This window comes from Nothobranchius furzeri, chromosome 6 (assembly GCF_043380555.1).
Source record: "Nothobranchius furzeri strain GRZ-AD chromosome 6, NfurGRZ-RIMD1, whole genome shotgun sequence".
Classification (NCBI taxonomy): Eukaryota; Metazoa; Chordata; class Actinopteri; order Cyprinodontiformes; family Nothobranchiidae; genus Nothobranchius; species Nothobranchius furzeri.
The window spans coordinates 46418839-46436435 of NC_091746.1; the positions used below are offsets into that span (position 1 = coordinate 46418839).

The 17597-nt window shown below is 45.0% G+C and overlaps 1 protein-coding gene and 2 long non-coding RNA genes across 3 annotated transcripts; 2 read left to right on the forward strand and 1 right to left on the reverse strand.

The window, feature by feature from the left end:
- Nucleotides 1–989: 989 nt before the first annotated feature.
- LOC139070313 (uncharacterized) lies at nt 990–2751 on the forward strand. Its single transcript, XR_011520852.1, has 6 exons — nt 990–1223; nt 1750–1842; nt 1976–2139; nt 2214–2285; nt 2360–2430; nt 2526–2751. It is a non-coding gene; the product is annotated as an uncharacterized lncRNA (long non-coding RNA).
- Nucleotides 2752–2953: 202 nt separating this feature from the next.
- LOC139070314 (uncharacterized) lies at nt 2954–3563 on the reverse strand. The gene is made up of 2 exons (XR_011520853.1): nt 3428–3563; nt 2954–3082 (listed from the first exon to the last, which is right to left on the reverse strand). It is a non-coding gene; the product is annotated as an uncharacterized lncRNA (long non-coding RNA).
- Nucleotides 3564–4109: 546 nt separating this feature from the next.
- Nucleotides 4110–8156, forward strand: nefma (neurofilament medium chain a). Its single transcript, XM_015976827.3, has 3 exons — nt 4110–5312; nt 5933–6057; nt 6153–8156. The coding sequence occupies exons 1-3, from the start codon at nt 4254–4256 to the stop codon at nt 8137–8139; spliced, it is 3171 nt and encodes a 1056-aa protein (XP_015832313.3). The 5' UTR covers nt 4110–4253; the 3' UTR covers nt 8140–8156.
- The last annotated feature ends 9441 nt before the right edge of the window (nt 8157–17597 follow it).

Here is a 17597-nt window from a genome sequence, read left to right on the forward strand (position 1 = left end):
GGTCCTAACCATCCCCTCAGCGTGACAATATCCTCTGATATAAATTTTTTGAATGTCCCATGATTTTAGTAAAAACTGCAATTTTGAGAATTAACTTGCATTTTTAACTCCTTTGATGTAAATTAATATAATGAAGCCCATTTCAAATTGGTTGTTTAGTTGGTTTACATTGTTTGTGATCAGAATATGTGATGAGTGCACATTTAAAAAAACATTGCCAGAAATTTGATTTCCTCTATATTTTTTTCAGAATAATTACAAATACAATATCATTGTACTTAATTTGTTTTCAGATTCATTAGTGCACATATTTACACACAGGATACACTTCCTTCCTTTATGTTCAATTAAACCTAATCTTAGATTAATTGCACATTTTCAAATGTTTGGTTAGATAGAAAATTCAGTACTCTGTGTGTCTTAAAGTAAACGTTTTAAAGAGCAAGTAACGTCTAAATTAACTTTTTTTTGTTGATGAACTGTATAAATGAGTGTCTAATAGTGTTTTAAATGTGTGTATTCATTATTTTAGCATTTTGGTGCATTTTCTTAAAAAATTAAAAATTCTGCCTAAATACCACAGTATAGCTCCACCTTCAGCTTAAAACATAGAATTTGACTCATTTTGAATAAATTTTAGCCAATGGCTAAAGAGTAAGATACTACGTAATCCAGTAGAGTACTACGTAGCAGCTCTGTGTCAACGTTATAAAAGCATCGGGAGTCTCGGCCACGCCTTGTGGCGAGTTGGGAGTTGGATTTGCATGAGAGTGTAGGAGGCTAGCCGTAGTTCAGCATTAGCATATAGCATTAGCATATCCTAGTCTTTAGCATAGCTTTTAGTGTTATACATACTTATTTAGTGTTAGCTTGGCTGTTGGATATTGTAGTTTAGTTACTGTTTGGCTGTTAGTGTAATTAGGAAAGTAGTTCGGGTTTAGTGCTCCATATCGTGTTAGCATGGTGAGATGGTGTAGTGTAGTATGGTTGCGGAGCTCTGTCGGGTTGCACTCCTTTCCGCTGGACTTAGAAATTAGGCGCCAGTGGTTGCGTGTCTGGAAAAGATTCAGCTCCCGCCTGGTGCTGTAGTTTGCAACCAGCATTTTACCCGCGATTCTGCACGTCTCCGTTCCAAGAGGGAGGCTGTGCCCACCGTGGCTCTTCCGCGATTTAGATACAGCCCACCGACTCTGCTCCCCCACCATGACGGGCTACAGTCTGAGGTGAGTAAGCTAAATAAAAGTTTTAACATCTTCTAAAGACAATTTCCTACCTAAATGCAAAGTTTGAGAGACGTGGTTCACTCCATTTAGCTAATATCAGTCTGCACTGCCTTCGGGCTATTTTGTCAAGTTCACAAAATGTGGAACGGGATGTAAGGTTAGAATCAGCGGCGAATCGGAACATATCTCGAAGCCCTGGCCGACAAAACGGTCCACATGACTGTCAGGCTCAGAGAAAATTCGGGTTGTTTTTGTGTCAGTCGGTAATTCAGCAACAGTGACTCTAAACTGACGCAGCACTAGTTGACAGACATCATTACAGCGTGAAATCCAGCACAGCGTGACCCGGTTCCGTGAGGAATTCTGTTCAGGAGGTCGCATTTCAGGGTCTCCACATCATATGTGACTGACTTTTACTTTATAATAACATCACACACTAGGAATGTTATAAAGCGCCTATATGGGACAGTTTCTTTTGTATTTTATCTGACTTTATAAACATCAATCTGCTTCTATTTTTTTTCAGGCTAAATCTACCCAAGACACTGGCTGTCAGACTGATTTAGTAATCTGCAAGAATGCACTTGTCCAGGCTGACGTGGTGTTACCCGTAGCAAAGGTGAATTATTTTTAATAATCTTCTATGTAAACATTTTATTACCTTCTAGTTTTAATTTGTTTTACAGATTGTTACACGTGATTTTATGCTCTTTTAAACGTTCATAAATGTGCTGCTTCTTTGTTTTTTATAGAGCTCACAGCCTCAGTGTCTTGTGACACAGGGACCATGACAGAAATTCATCTTCCAGAAGGTCCCAGAGCATCCACACCTCCTGAAAAGACCACGGTGTGAGGTGTCTGCTGTTGATTCCAGCTTCCACCTCAGTGACAGTGCAAGCTCAGTGAACTGTTCAAGGTAAAAAAAAATTAAAACATTTCTGAATTTTTAAGATATTAACAATTAAATAAGTATGTGATTACATCATGAAGGAGGCTACTGATTCTGGCCCTGTGACACTTGGTGGTCACCACCAGGTGGTGACGTGTGAGCTGATTCACCTGGTAAATAACTTTTAAATTAAATATTTTGTTTTTGCTATCAAAAGTAAATTAACTAATAACCTGCATTACTGCAGGACACTCAGCAAAATATGGACTCTACACCATGAGGCAGGCACACGTTAATAACTCTATAAGAGCACATAAGGTAAGCAACACCACATATTATTTTTATTACTGTACACTGTCCTGGATTTGTTTTCTTTCTGCATGATTTGTTTTCTTTCTGCATCTCATCATTAGCCTGGCTGATCACCTGATAACTCTGTCATCTGGATATGACAGCATGAGGATGTCCTCACACACCTGTAACCTATCAGCTCATCTGGCAGAATAGAGAGAGAAGAGACAACACCACATCTCCTGTTCCTGGAAAGCCTTCAGCCATCCTTCGATGACTGAGAACCTCCATCAGCTCTGTCTCCTGTCTGCCTACAATTATTATAATAAATATTGTGTTTGACAAGTTTTTTGTGCTGCCAAATATCTCATTTTGATTCCAGTTTTGATATTTTAATGGATATTTATAAATTACATTAATTGAATTATCACATTGTCGCATGTTTAACTAGCTCTATTGTGATGAACTAAACTAGCACCTCACTGTTAAAAGCTCGTTTTAATTTCAAGCATGTTTAAGTATTTATGGACATGAACAAAAACAGGAAATATATAAATTGAGATTTATTTAATTAATATAACAAATAAGGGGGAAAGAGTCATTGAAAGGCACATTCTTCTGGAAGTTCCTGATCCCGACGACATCAGCAGGAGACCAGCTGCAGACACCAGAGGATCACCTGCAACCAAGAGCAGCTAGTATCAGTAAATAAATAATGAAATCAGGGCAGTTTTAATGGGCTGAACACATTACAGAATAATTTTCTCATGGTATATTTTCATAACTTTATGCAGCAGACTAGCTTGAGCCCAGATCTCCTGGAGAGCTGCTATCCAGCACGTTTCAGTGGATTTTCCTGCTTTAACAGGTTAGATAAGCTGTTAAGCAGCTCAGCTGTTTGTTGCTGATTAAAACCAGGTGTGTTGATGCAGATAAATCTCTAAAACATGCTGAATACTAGCTTTTTGGGGCCATGGAGACAAACCCTGCAGCTAATCCAATGCTATGGCTAACGGCTACTTACGTTCAGAGATGGGTCTGTTGGGTCGGTTCCAGTAATTTCAGGCAACTCACAAGCTCAAAACAATAAGGCTCATGTCCGCTTGTCTCCTCCAAATAGACTTGGTCCCTTTCTTCTCGAGTGTCTGGGTAAGGAGGGGGAGAAACGTCCTCCACTTCTGACTGCTCAGAGTGAAGGGAGCTAGCTTCGTCTAGTTAGCCGTCTCTTCGTCACTGCCACGGCTCCGCCCTCTCGGTCCTCCAGGCAACGCCTACTAATGTTGCAGTTTTCAAAATTGATACGTGGGTGGGGTAAGACTCTGAGGCACACTTGACATGCACTTTAACAAAGACTCTAAACACTGCCCCCCTCACTCCCAAATGGTACCTTGGCCACCCTGACTATTTATCTATCCGCCCTGCCCGGAGGCAGCAGCGTGTCACTGTCCGTGGTGCTGAAACATTGGAGGATAATCACCCCTCCGTCAACTCACCGGGTGACTGATCATTTTTAAAACCATATCTAGACCTAGTGTGTTCACTTTAAATGAGACTCCCGTGGTGGCTCCTCCAGGCCACAGGGTTCAGACTGAACTGGACCATCAGCAGACGGCTTGAGGGGGACGCTCCCTCCCCTCCCCTTCTCTCCCCTCCCTTCCCTGAAAGACGAAACAAAACTGCCTGGACTTGCCCTGTTAGCAACAGAACCTCGGCTATATAAGGAACAGACAGCGCAGGTCTCAGTCGCTGTGAAAGCCATACACCCCTCCACCTGGCGCACACACATACCCACACACACGCCTGCAGATCCAGCACCGTCCCATTCATTCTAGCGCACATCCTCTGACCGGATGAGTTACCCGTTGGACACGATAGGAAGTCCCTTCAGGAGAGTTATGGATACCAGAACAACCAGTTACGGCTACGGCCGCCCCGCCGGCACCCCTTCCAGCGGTTTTCGCTCCCAGTCCTGGTCCCGGGCAAGCCCGGGCTCCACCCTGACCACGTCCTATAAGAGGAGCGTCAACGTGCCGGTGTCCCGAGCCTACAACCCCACGGTGCTCTCCTCAGCCGACAGCGTTGATTACAGTCAGACCTCCATCCTTAACGGTGACTACAAGCGATCTAATGAGAAGGAGCAACTTCAGGGGCTCAACGACCGCTTCGCTGTTTATATCGACAAGGTGCACTACCTGGAGCAGCAGAACAAGCAGATCGAGGCGGAGATCCAGGCACTGCGGCAGAAGCAGGTGTCACGCTCCCAGCTGGACGACCTCTATGACGAGGAGCTGAAGGAGCTGCGCTCCGTGCTGGAGCAAATCCACCGGGACAAGGCGCAGATCCAGCTGGACACCGACCACATCGAGGAGGACATCCAGCGGCTCAGGGACCGCTTCGAGGAGGAAGCCCGGATCCGCGAAGAGACAGAAGCCATAATCCGCGTCCTGAAGAAGGACACCGGCGACTCGGAGTTGATGAAGTCCGAGTTGGAGAAGAAAGTTCAGTCGCTGCAGGATGAGATCGCTTTCATTCGCAACAACCACGAGGAGGAGGTGAGCGATCTCATCGCGCAGATCCAGGCGTCTCAGGTGACCGTGGAGAGGAAGGACCTCCAGAAGGCGGACATCACCGAGGCTCTCCGAGAGATCCGCTGCGAGCTTGAGGGCCACTCCAACCAGAACCTGCAGCAGGTGGAGAACTGGTTCATGTGCCGCTACACCAAGCTCACCGACGCTGCGGAGCAGAACAAGGACGCCATAAAGTCCGCCCGGGACGAGATAGCCGACTACCGGCGCCAGCTGCAGTCCAAGACTGTGGAGCTGGAGTCCGTCCGGGGGATGAGGGAGTCCCTGGAGCGGCAGCTGAATGACATCGAGGACCGCCACAACAGCGACCTGGCCAGCCTGCAGGTGAGGGCCGGGGGGGAGGGCAATTCCAGAGGCAGCCGTGCGTTAAAACGGTCTGAGTGATATGAAAAGATTAAAACATATCTATAAGAATTTATTATATTAACGTGTTTCAGACATAAATACAGGATTTGGGAACCAAAAAGGTTTTATTTTGATGGCGCAGCTTATTGTAAAACACAACAGTGAAAAAACAGATTGCTTTGGCTCCTTAATGCTTAGCTGCAACATGACTTTGCTCGTTTTCTGAGGGAGTTCCAGGAGTTAACAAATGGTTAAAGGGAGACGCTGCAGTGTGCACTCTAGCTCCTTTCCCTTCTTTCTTGCTGAGTCAGAAGCATGGGTCGATGCCTGCATTGGTTCTGTCATTTCATTACACCACTGAGATTTTGGGGCGGGGGCTGCCCTTGAAACAGGGACATTCGGCATCTCCAGACCAAATAATTACATCAGACTACATTAACTTGACTCTAGTTGGCACAAAACAGGAAGAGGTTTACTGCAGTAAATGTTTGGATAGAAAAAATGAGTTTGTTTTAAGAGATGCTGCATGAAATCACTGAATTAAGCTGGAAATGTACTGATTTATGTGAACTTAACCACCCATGCTGTGTGTTTCCCAGGAGACAATCCACCAGCTGGATAATGAACTCAAGAGCACCAAGTGGGAGATGGCTCGTCATCTTCGTGAGTACCAGGACCTGCTGAATGTCAAGATGGCCTTGGACATCGAAATTGCTGCATACAGGTGGGGGTTCAAAGAAAAATTAGCAAACGGTTTTCAGGATTTTGGTAAAAACTGAGGATTAACACAGCACTGAGCTCATTTCATGTCCCCACCAGGAAACTTCTAGAGGGTGAGGAGACCCACTTCAGTACTTTCCCTTATCGCCAGGCTGTCACTTCATCTAAAAGCTCCAAATCTAAATCTGAGCCCCCAAAGCTGAAAGTGCAACACAAGTTTGTGGAGGAGATCATCGAGGAGACGAGGGTGGAGGATGACAAGTCTGACCTCGATGAGGCCCTAGCAGAGATTGCTCATGAGCTTTCTGCCACTCCAGGAGAAGGTGGACAGGAGGAACAGGAGGGGGAGGAGGTGGAAGAGGAAAATGGGGAGGGGGAGATTGAAGAAGCAGAGGGAGAGGAGGGAGGTGAGGAAGAGGAAGTTGTAGCTGCCACCGAAGCTAAAGTTAGCGCTAGTACACCTACTAAAGATGAGGAGGAAGATGAAAAGGATGGTGAGGAAGGAGAAGAGGGAGAGGGAGAAGGTGATAAGGAAGAAGAGAAGGAAGACGAAGGAGGAGAAGAAGGGGAGGGAGAAGATGAAGGTGAAAAGGTGGATGAGGCAGATGAAAGTGATGAAGAGGGAGAAGGAGGAGAGGAGGAGGAAGTTGAGGAGACAGTGTTGTCATCCAAAGTTCCAGAGTCGAAAGCATCTCCTGTTAAAGAGACGGGAGGACACAAGGAGGGCAGCACCGGAGAGGAGGAGGAAGAGGAGGCTGCTGCTGAACAAGAGGCTACTGCTGAAGAGGAGGGCGGCGATCAGGAAGAGGAAAAAGGCAGTGATGAAGCAGCTAAAGGTGGGGATGAGACAGAGGAAAAGGATGATGCTGGAAAAGAAAAAGAGGCTGATGAGGAGAAAGGAAAAGATGAGAAAGCAGAAGACAAATCAGAAAAAGTTGTAGCAAAGTCTGAAGCTCCTAAAACCGAAGCTGCAAAGCCTGAAGTGAGCAAAGAAGAGGCACCTAAAGCAGAAGAATCTAAACCTGAATCCCCCATGTCTGATTCACCTAAGCCTGGTTCTCCTAAATCTGAATCCCCAAAACCAAGTTCCCCCAAGTCTGAATCCCCACAACCAAGTTCTCCCAAGTCTGAATCCCCAAAAGCGATTTCCCCCAAGTCTGAATCCCCAAAACTGAGTTCCCCCAAGTCTGAATCCCCAAAACTGAGTTCCCCCAAGTCTGAATCCCCAAAACTGAGTTCCCCCAAGTCTGAATCCCCAAAAGTGATTTCCCCCAAGTCTGAATCCCCAAAAGCGATTTCCCCCAAGTCTGAATCCCCAAAAGTGATTTCCCCCAAGTCTGAATCCCCAAAAGCGATTTCCCCCAAGTCTGAATCCCCAAAAGCGATTTCCCCCAAGTCTGAATCCCCAAAAGTGATTTCCCCCAAGTCTGAATCCCCAAAACTGAGTTCCCCCAAGTCTGAATCCCCAAAACTGAGTTCCCCCAAGTCTGAATCCCCAAAAGTGATTTCCCCCAAGTCTGAATCCCCAAAAGCGATTTCCCCCAAGTCTGAATCCCCAAAAGCGATTTCCCCCAAGTCTGAATCTCCAAAGTCAGATTCTTCTAAACCAGACACCCCTAAAGCTGAATCTCCTAAAGAAGGCTCACCCAAGCCTGAATCCCCTAAGCCTAGCTCCCCTAAAACTGAGTCCCCCAATACCCAAACCATCAAACCTGAGGATCCAAAGGAAGACAAATCAGAGAAGAAAAGTGACCCAACAGAGGTAAAGAAGGTAGAAAAGAAAGATGTTGCCATGAACGGTGATGTAGACAAGAGCAGCCCAGAGGAGGAGAAGAAAGACGACATGATCGCCAACGGCGTAGACGAGAGCCCTATGAAGGAGGATAGTAGCCAGAAAGTAGTCATCACCAAGACTGTGGAGACAATCACCACAGGAGAAGACGGGTCCCAGCACGTCACCAAGTCCATCACAGTGACAGAAACTGTTAAGGAGTCTGAGGAGGTGCTGCAGGAGAAGCTGGTCTCCACAAAGAAGATGGAGAAGCACTCAACTCAGTCCATCAAGCAGGTGACAGAGGCCGACTGAGCAGGAACCAAACAGCAGGAAAAGGTGGAAGAAGCAGTAGAGCAACAGGGAGGTGGTGGGGGGCAGGAGGAGGAAAACACAAGCAATCACCAAACATAAAGAAAACCATACAGCTAGAGCGATGTAACAATGACAACCACTCTGAAAACAAATCCTAGAGAGAAGCCAAAATCTAAAGTTCAAACATGCATGTTGAGTGAAAGCTTTAAACGGGCTTTGCTGCTGAAGAGGCGAGGAGCAAGCGACCGAGACATTTTAACCTTTCTTTCTATCTGCTTTTTCAAGGTGAGCTCAGGGGTTCCACGAAGGGAGGGGTAGACGGGGTCTCTGCATGCTAGCTCTGGGAGGTGGAGTGGAGTAGTTTCCCCTCTTCTCTGTATGTTTGGTAGGAAAACGCACCATTACGAGGGTGACGACATAAAAGCTACACATGTTATACGAGTGGGGGGAGAATGAATTTTAGGGGCCTTGGTTTGATTTTTGAGTTTAAACCGCAGCAGGTGGGGTGGAGAAGGCCAGGCGGAGGGTCCCCGGCGCAGACATGCACTCTACTGACAAAGCCTTACTTGACACGTGATGTTGCCATCTGAGCCAAAACAGAAGCAAACAATAAATACAAAAAATGGGGTGGAGACGAAGAGGAGCAGCGACACGATGAAAACATCAACCACAAACATCCAGTAACTGAAGCAGTTACAGCTTAATGACCCTGATGAAACTCCCAGCCTTAAACATGCTTTTTATCTGTGTCTGTTATGTTTACCGAGTGCAACAGAACAAATATACCTGTACATGCATAGGAACATGCATTCATGTACGCATAGAATGGACTTGAATTTAATTACAGAAATAAATGAGGTGCTACTGTTTGCAGTCCCATGACTTTACTCATCATCAACTATTTCCCAGCAGCCTTTGCTCAATAAATGTCATAATAATGTAAAGATGCTCTTGCCTCTTGTCTATTTATTTTTGATCAGCTGTACACATATTCTATTCTATATATTATGTGAAGTCAAATCAGTCACTGATTTTTTGTAATTTTTCTTGATTATTTATTTTATTATGGCAGCAAATATAATATTCTGTTGACACAGGTGTAGAGGGTAAATGTTGATTTGCTTTTATTGAACTGATTGTGCTGAATCAGTGCACCAAGATGCAATCAGCCGTGTCAACTCAGCAAGTGATGTGAGATTTTATGTCTAAGAGCTTTGGTGCAACGACATAAATCAGCGGTGGTGTGTATAAATTAGACTTTTATTATTATTTTAAAGTCAACATCAGGGCTGTGAAATGAATGCTGCCTGCTTGATTGAGAGCACTCAATGCTGCAGGCTGAGTATGGTTGAGCTAATACTCATAGCTGTGGAATTATATCATGGAGCCGGCTTCTTTTTAAATTAACTTTAAAGCTGAATGATTTTCCCTCTCCACCTTTTGCTGGAGTTGATGAGTTAATAATCTGGTGTCAGCAAGAAGATCTGGGCAATTTTGATGTGAAAATTCTTGTTGTATTTGAGACTTTGTGCACATAGATTGAAAAAAATAAACTTGAATTTACAAATAAATGAAATTAGGTTCTAATGAACGCAATTATCTCTTTAAAGCTGGTAAAGTGAATCTTCCAAGCTGTTCATGACTTCAAATGGTGTTTTTTGTCATGTTGAGACCCAAAGTACAGGAACCCAGAACAACTCGAGGAGATGAGGTGTGTAAAAACCAAAGTCTTTATTTTGAGAAACGTAAAAAACCCAATTCCAAAAGACTCCAAAACAAGGGAGCCAACTAGAATACAAAATAACCGACAGGAGGGAAAAAACTCAAAAAGCTCGAAACACTGGCAGTTGGAAATCAGGGGGCTACGAACACACAGACAAATGACAATGGACTAACAAAACACTAAGGCCTAGTCCACATGTAGCCGGGGTTTTTTAAAAACAAATATCCGCCCCTCCAAAAACTTGCATCCACACCACCTCATTAAAAAAAAATAACTGTCCACACGTACTCGGATAAATACGTTGTTAAGGACATGCCAGACCTGTAGGCGGCAGTACTTCCCCCCGTTCTTAACCTCGTCCTTCGTCTGTGGTCTTCCGCAAGGAGCAGTAATTCCGCTTGCAAAAACAAACAAGCAGAAAGCGCTTGGACAATTGATGGATCGGGTAGTGACAGAGCGCAGCTCTGAGGGCTTCCATGATGTCGGCTAGTGTAAACACAGGTCGCACACGTGATGTCAGCATTTTTTGTCGCGGAAAGTGACGTTGCGGACCTTAAAACTCCGGTTTTGTCTGTCCACACGCAGACACCCAAAACGGAGAAAACGCAGATCTTCACTTTGGCCGGAGTTTTTAAAAAGATCCGTTTTTGTGTGAAAAAACTCAGTTTTCGTGTGGATGACAGGCCAAAACGTAGAAAAATATCTACGTTTTGGCAGATCCCCCGCTACGTGTGAACAGGGCCTTAGAGACAAGACGGGGGCTGGGTGATTAAGGGAATTGGGTGCAGGTGAGACTAATAAACTGAGAGGTGGTGCAGAAATGGGCAGGGGAGAACACCAGACCTAAATCCTGCAAAACAAGGCTGCTAAACTAAAATAAACCTAAACACTGTAGAACTAAGACACAGGAGATCTAAAGATAAGTAAAATAATGACCTAAATGGGGAAGAAAACACAACACACTAAAGGAGATACGAACTAGATAATCTGAGCGTATAGAAAGCAGAAAACAAATGAAGTAACTAGGGGGAACATGAGGGGAACCTGGAGGGGGCTGGGGACCACAGGGACACAAAACATGACATTTTTCTTTTTGGGATTCTGGTAGTTTATTCTAAACTTGAAGTGGTAGCAGCCGGCTGTTTCTCCTGTGATATTATTGAGAGGAGAACCTCTCACACCAGTGGTGTTCTGTTGCTAAATATGTGAGTGAGTAATGAATGGACGACCCAGGGAAGGACATTGTGTAGCGTAAGTAGGTGAGTGAAGGCGTGATTCTCTGAGGTCTTTGGTAACGCCTTTAAAACTTGTCAAATTGAGATTTATAGAATTTATAAACAAAAGTTTATAAATACAGGTCAAAGTTGATACATCCTGGTTCAGCCGACCGGTGAGCAAGCATTTGGAACCATCCTCTCTTTTGACCCCAAGGTCAAATCCTCTCTGTAACACGTGCCATTGATATCAAACATCGGCTCTTTTAAGATCCACCGAACATCTCAGAAAACAGATACAGATACTCCAGTTTCCTGCTGTCACCTGAAGGTATCTCACACTAGACGGGTCGTGCTTGGAGCTACACTATGGGTTTCGTGCCCAGGCAGTGTCCATCCCGACCTCTTGACCCCCTGGATCACCATGGGGACCTTCATACTGTCACGTTGTAGGTGTAGATGACGGCGGACCATGTGTGGTAGAGCTGACCAGGAGGTAAAAAATGCAGGCTTCAGTAAAAGTAAAATGGTTTTAAAGGAGGACTGGGAATGACAGGAACCAAACACAAGGACTACAAGCAACAATGATCTGACCAAGGACAGGAGCAAAACAGGTGGTATAAATACAGAAGGCTACTTAGGGAAACATGGGCAGGTTAACGAGGGACAGGTGAGAACAATACGGACTAATCAGGGCAGGAGAGAAACACAGTAAGGAGGGCAGGGGCAGAACGTAACTGTATCCCCCCCCCCCCCCCCCCGCCCCCCATAAGGGCGGATACCAGACGCCCACAAGGCTACACAACAGAAGAGACCGGTAACACTCGACTGGACTGAGGACAGGACTGGAAACACTCGACTCGACTCAGGAACACTCAACTCGACACAGGAACACTCGACTCGACACAGGAACACTCGACTCGACACAGGAACACTCAACTTGACTTGGCACAGGAGAACTGCAGGAGCAGTCGTGGGACCCAGGCAGAGAACTGCAGGAGCAGGCGTGGGACCCAGGCAGAGAACTGCAGGAGCAGGCATGGGACCCACACAGAGAACTGCAGTGGCAGGCGTAGGACCCAGGCAGAGAACTGCAGCGGCAGGCGTAGGACCCAGCGGAGAACTGTAACAGCAGGCGTGGACCAGGAAATGGACGCTCTTTGGGAGCGACGCAAGGAAACCAGGATCGGCGGCAGGCACTCGACAACCGGTCAGAGCAGGTGCACAGCACGATTGCAGGGTTTCAGGCAGAGGCTTGGGTGCAGGGAAGCAGGAGAAGAGCGGGGAGACCAGCCCTACCACCCCGGAGAACAATGGCGTGCGTAGGGGATGTAACTCCCTTGAAGCTCCAGGATCCGCGGCTTCTATGAGAAGAACGGGAGGGGGCAGAAAGCAGGAGAGGAGAAGGAATTCGACCACCCCGGGAATGAGTAGGATGCGCCGAACCCCCTCAATGGTTCGACCATCCCGGAGAACAGGTAGGATGTGCCAAACACACTGAGTCCGAATCTCCCTCCGCTAAAGGAGAAAAAGTAAAAAAAAAAAAAAAATCCTCCAGGGAGATTAAACAAAGCTCACCACAGGTCCAGGTTGGGGTCAGATCATTCTGTCATGTTGTAGGTGTGGATGACGGCGGACCATGTGTGGCAGAGCTGACCAGGAGGTAAAAAATGCAGGCTTCAGGAAAAGTAAAATGGTTTTAATGGAGGACTGGGAACGACAGGAACAAAACACAAGGACTACAAGCAACAATAATCTGACCAAGGACAGGAGCAAAACAGGTGGTATAAATACAGAAGGCTAATTAGGGAAACATGGGCAGGTTAACGAGGGACAGGTGAGAACAATACGGACTAATCAGGGCAGGAGAGAAACACAGTAAGGAGGGCAGGGGCAGAACGTGACACATACAAGGGTGTGTATACTCTGCATAAATGGCATCAGATAGTTTTATGCATAATCTCTAGCTTATCAAACCATACAGCCGAACTGATTTTACAACCAAGATCTCTGAGATACTTACAAGGTTCTGCTAAATAGAATTAAATTCATTTGTATTACTATATACTTGACTCTGTCTGAATTAATATGAAGGGTGTTCCCTGTATAGTGAAAGATCCTAGAGTACTGTAAATCAAACATTCAAAGATCAATCAGATCCATATTTCATATTCATATGGAATAGGACATCGTTTTGATCACTTAACAAAAATGTAGCTAATTCTCACTGCTACAAGTGGTTTGGCGAGATCGACGACCGGATGGACCACTGGTTGCTTTTGTGTGTTATTGGTGTTTTTTAGACAAATGTGAGAGAAACACGTTCATTAAAGTGGGAATCAAGACATAGGTGGAGACTTATTTCAACCAGACTTCCTGTTAGAAAAATACCTGGAAAAAAGGCGTGATTGGCAGCATCCCCCTCAACCCTCCAGCGTGCACTCTCAGAGTTTCTCAGTGAAAAAAAAAAGAGTTGGTAACAAACGCGCGCACACTCGTGCCTGCACACAAGCATACACAAACATAAGACTCACTGCTCAGGAGAAGAGCAGACACAGAAACTGACTGCTGTAAGGAGGATTTCCTGTTCACCTCCTTCATTAGAAAAAAGAGGAAGAGGACGCTTTTCTTAAGGAGGCGAGCGGTTCCGAGCGCCAACGTGCGACATCAGCAGATGAGTGGTTGAGCCAGGTAGAGGTGCGGCAAGACTCAGCAGGAGTCCAGTGCCGTGCAGCCACACAGTACTGCACAGACATCACCCTGCAGCTTTACAGCAATCAGCTGTGGCTGATTCTAAATTAATGTGGGGCACAGTTTTAACCTGAAGATTGAAGTATAGTTATGGTTTTGGGCTGAAATATTACATTTGAAGTAAGTTGCACTAAATAGCCAAAATAATGATTACACATGTGCACAGCACTATTAGACACTCATCTATACAGGTTGTCAGCAAATAAAAGTTAATTTAGGTGTTATTTGCTTTTTTTTTTATCTCCACAATATATTTATACCGTAAATCCTCTAATACAGGCCTGTATTCAATTAACGGCCGGGTCTCATATTTTGGCCGGTGTCGGAGTCGGCGGAGGTGAATAATGGCCGGTCTCTTATTGTGGCCGGGTGGAATGTGGTAACAAGCAAGTACGGGGGGTGGTTGTGTCATCGTCTCACTTTTGATTTGCCAGTGATAGACCGCGAGGGTAACTTTAACCGTGCGGAGACAAAGAGGAGGTGAAAATTTGATATCAAGTTCAAAGAGAATGTGCGCTGCAGAACACTCTGGGGAGCAATAGGGGTTGTATGAACTAGTCGACTTCACTATAGTGACTTTTTATGCCTGTCATCGACTAGTCGCTGTCACGTGATAATGACCGGCAAGATGCAGCCCTCGGAAAAGACAGCAGCCTGCTGTCAGCAGGTGACAAGCTCCTGCGCATCGGGGGGGGGGGGGGCAACGCGGTGTGCCAGAGCGTCGGTACTGACACGCGATCGTTCATGTCGGTTCATTTCCTTTAATGTTTTCTGTATTTTATTTGCGCCTGATGTGTTTCGCTGCTGTGGAGTGGGCGCATCACCTTGTCCTCCGGTGACGCACCGATCACTGATGCGGCCGCCAAGCAGCGAGCACTCCGCTGTTTTTGCGGTCGGTAGATCTGCGTCCTGAGCACGGCCACAGTAACATTATCAAATCAGGTGTCGCCACCTCAAAAACTAATTTAACACGTGATCGTTCATGTCGGTTCATTTCCTTTAATGTTTTCTGTCTTTTATTTGCGCCTGATGTGTTTCGCTGTGGAGCGGGGCGCATCACCTTGCCATCTGGTGACGCACCGATCACTGATGCGGCCGCCAAGCAGCGAGCACTCCGCTGTTTTTGCGGTCGGTAGATCTTTTAGAACTGCAGCTCAAAGGTAACTCATAAGGTGAATATATATGAACCCAGGTAGCAGTTTGTTGAGAAGCAACATGTCTTTAAACCAAAGAGTGTTCAGTCAGGAATGTAATTTGTTATGTAACATGAATTTGTTTGTTACCCTCAGGAGGTGTCCTCTGTGGCAGCCATTTTGAAGCAGCTAAAGAGGAAGCCCGCCTCTTATGCTGCCTTTATATAGGAAATGCCTGAGTGGACTGATGTGATTGGCCGACTTGAATTGGAGGGGGGGTCGGAGAGTATATAGGTGGACTGCTGGGTGTGGCAAAGGGGTCGTTTTTCCTCTCTGAAAGTGACAGAGACTGCTAAGAGAGTTGGATGGGTGGCCATTTTGAATAGTGCTGGGATTTTCTGATTTTGTTTTTCGGACCAGAGGAAATAAAACTGGTTTTCCTTGTCTATCGACCAAGTCATCATGTTTCTTTTGTCCTCACTACACTTCACTGTGTAACAGTGGTGTCAGAAGTGGGATAAGAAATGAGAGGACGTGGAAGAACCCGTGGGACATAGAAAAGCCCTCTTGATGACATGGAAGAAACAGAAGGTCGGACAATGGAGCTAGATACACTTCCTGAAGGAGTCACAGGTGGCGAAGAGGATTTTGAACCAGTGGTACGGCCTAAGCAGACTACAGTTGGTACTGTGAGTAAAGAACTTTCTGAACTTGACATATTTCTTTAGGATTGAGAGGAGATGCAGGAAGATAATAAACAGGCAGGACAGAAAAACAGTCAAATAAAAACAAGTTAGTTTTTGTACCTGCTGGTTGCAACAAACAGACACCATCGAAGGTAATCAGAAGTGAGGAACAGAAAATGAAATAATTATTTTAATGTTTAGAGCAGCAGGAACTCAGAGAGGCTGCAGGTGCAGCAGTGAGTTTGCGGCCGCTGCGCAGGGGGAGGGGGGAGATGGCTGAAGCAGAAACTACCGTTGTTAAAAGAAATGTGTTTAACTTTGAAAATGTGGGCGCAATTTTAATTGTCAAAAACTCCAGCGAACCATTAGTTCATTTTGCTCAAATAGAAATAGAGGCCTGTCTCTAATTCTGGCCCTCCTTCCAATAAAGGCCTGGAGCTTGATGAGCTTGAGTCAAATACAGGCCTGGGCCTGTATTAGAGGATTTACGGTAGTTATACTATGTTGTTAAGATGCATGAAAAATGTTTTAAGCTAAATTGTTTTCCAAACTTGCTATTTAGTTTTAATGTCCACACCAAGACAAAAACAAATACCAAACATTGAGTTTGTGCACACTTTTAAATCCTTTGGAGCCTTATCAACCAGTCAAACCTTTTTTAACCAGGATAAGCCTTGTTGAAATGAAGAATCACTGGTAGCCAGACATATTTCCTGACACATTCAACATACTAACATCATAGAAGGACATGGCAAAATGCATAAAATAGTAGCACATCAGCTATCACACTAAAATCTAAAGGCAATGAATGGTCAGTCATAAAATTCTGTAATAAAAAATGTCCAAAATCTCCTGCGGCAATGGATTGTGGGTAATACACTTCACTTATGCATTATAATAACATGTTTGATATTTGAGGGTATTGACACTTTCAGCTTGTGTATGTTAATGGATGCCAGGTCCAGGGAGTGTGAATAAGTAGTCCTTGGTCTTCAGCTCCAGGAAGTTGTCAAAACAGCACTTAGTAGTAGGTTACAGACTTGGCAAGTAACTTTTTATTCTGACATGTATGAATGTTTAGTTTCTTTTTTATGTTATTTGTATTTTTGTTTTATTTGACATACAGCTCAAACTTTAGTGAGCTGTAGATTAAAGTGAGCTCTTCCATAAGACCGGTCGACCAAAGGGTTAACATCATGTTAGCCAACGTACAGCTGACATTGGAAACATGAGAATATGGTACAAAAGTCATTTTATTTTTATCTTGGACTGACAGACCATCTAAATAGTCAGGAACAGTTTGGAGTTTTGGATTAATTAGCTGATTAGAGTGCAACACTTTGAGTCTGGAAAATTGAACCTTTTCACAATATTTTAGTTGTCTGAGATTTTGAATGTGGGGCTTTCTTAAGCTGTAAGCCATAATTATCCCAATTACAACAAATAAAGTCAAGTTAAAGTCCCATTAGTCATCATAACCTGGTGAAATTAGTCTCTGCATTTGACCCATCCTTGTGGGGAGCGTTGAGCAGCAGCTGTGGCTGCGCTCGGGAACTATTTGGTGGTTTAACCCCCCAAACCAACCCCTCAAAGCTGATTGTCAATCAGGGAGGCACTGGGTCCCAAAGTCTTTGGTATGACCCGACTGGGATTTGAACCTTGATTTCCCAGTCTCAGGGTGGACGCTCTACCACTAGGCCTCTGAGAAGGGTTGCAAAATCTGTCTTTGGATGTAGTGATCTCATTCATTAGTTTCACCTTTTAAGTTGAATTAGGGACAAAAATGAACTTTTGAAACATATTTTTTAAAATTTTGCCTGTGTAAAAAAAACTAATTCTACTAATGTGGATCAGGAGTCACCACACCCTCACACAGGATTGAGAATCATTTATTGAATCACCCAAAAGTCAAACACTCACGTTGTCATTCAACAGACATCACAGTCACCAG

Coding starts and splice junctions, on each gene's coding strand:
- nefma (XM_015976827.3), top strand. CDS start 4,254: ATGAGTTACCCGTTGGACACGATAGGAAGTCCCTTCAGGAGAGTTATG. Junction 5,313..5,932: donor GCGACCTGGCCAGCCTGCAG/GTGAGGGCCGGG, acceptor TGTGTTTCCCAG/GAGACAATCCACCAGCTGGA. Junction 6,058..6,152: donor ATCGAAATTGCTGCATACAG/GTGGGGGTTCAA, acceptor TGTCCCCACCAG/GAAACTTCTAGAGGGTGAGG.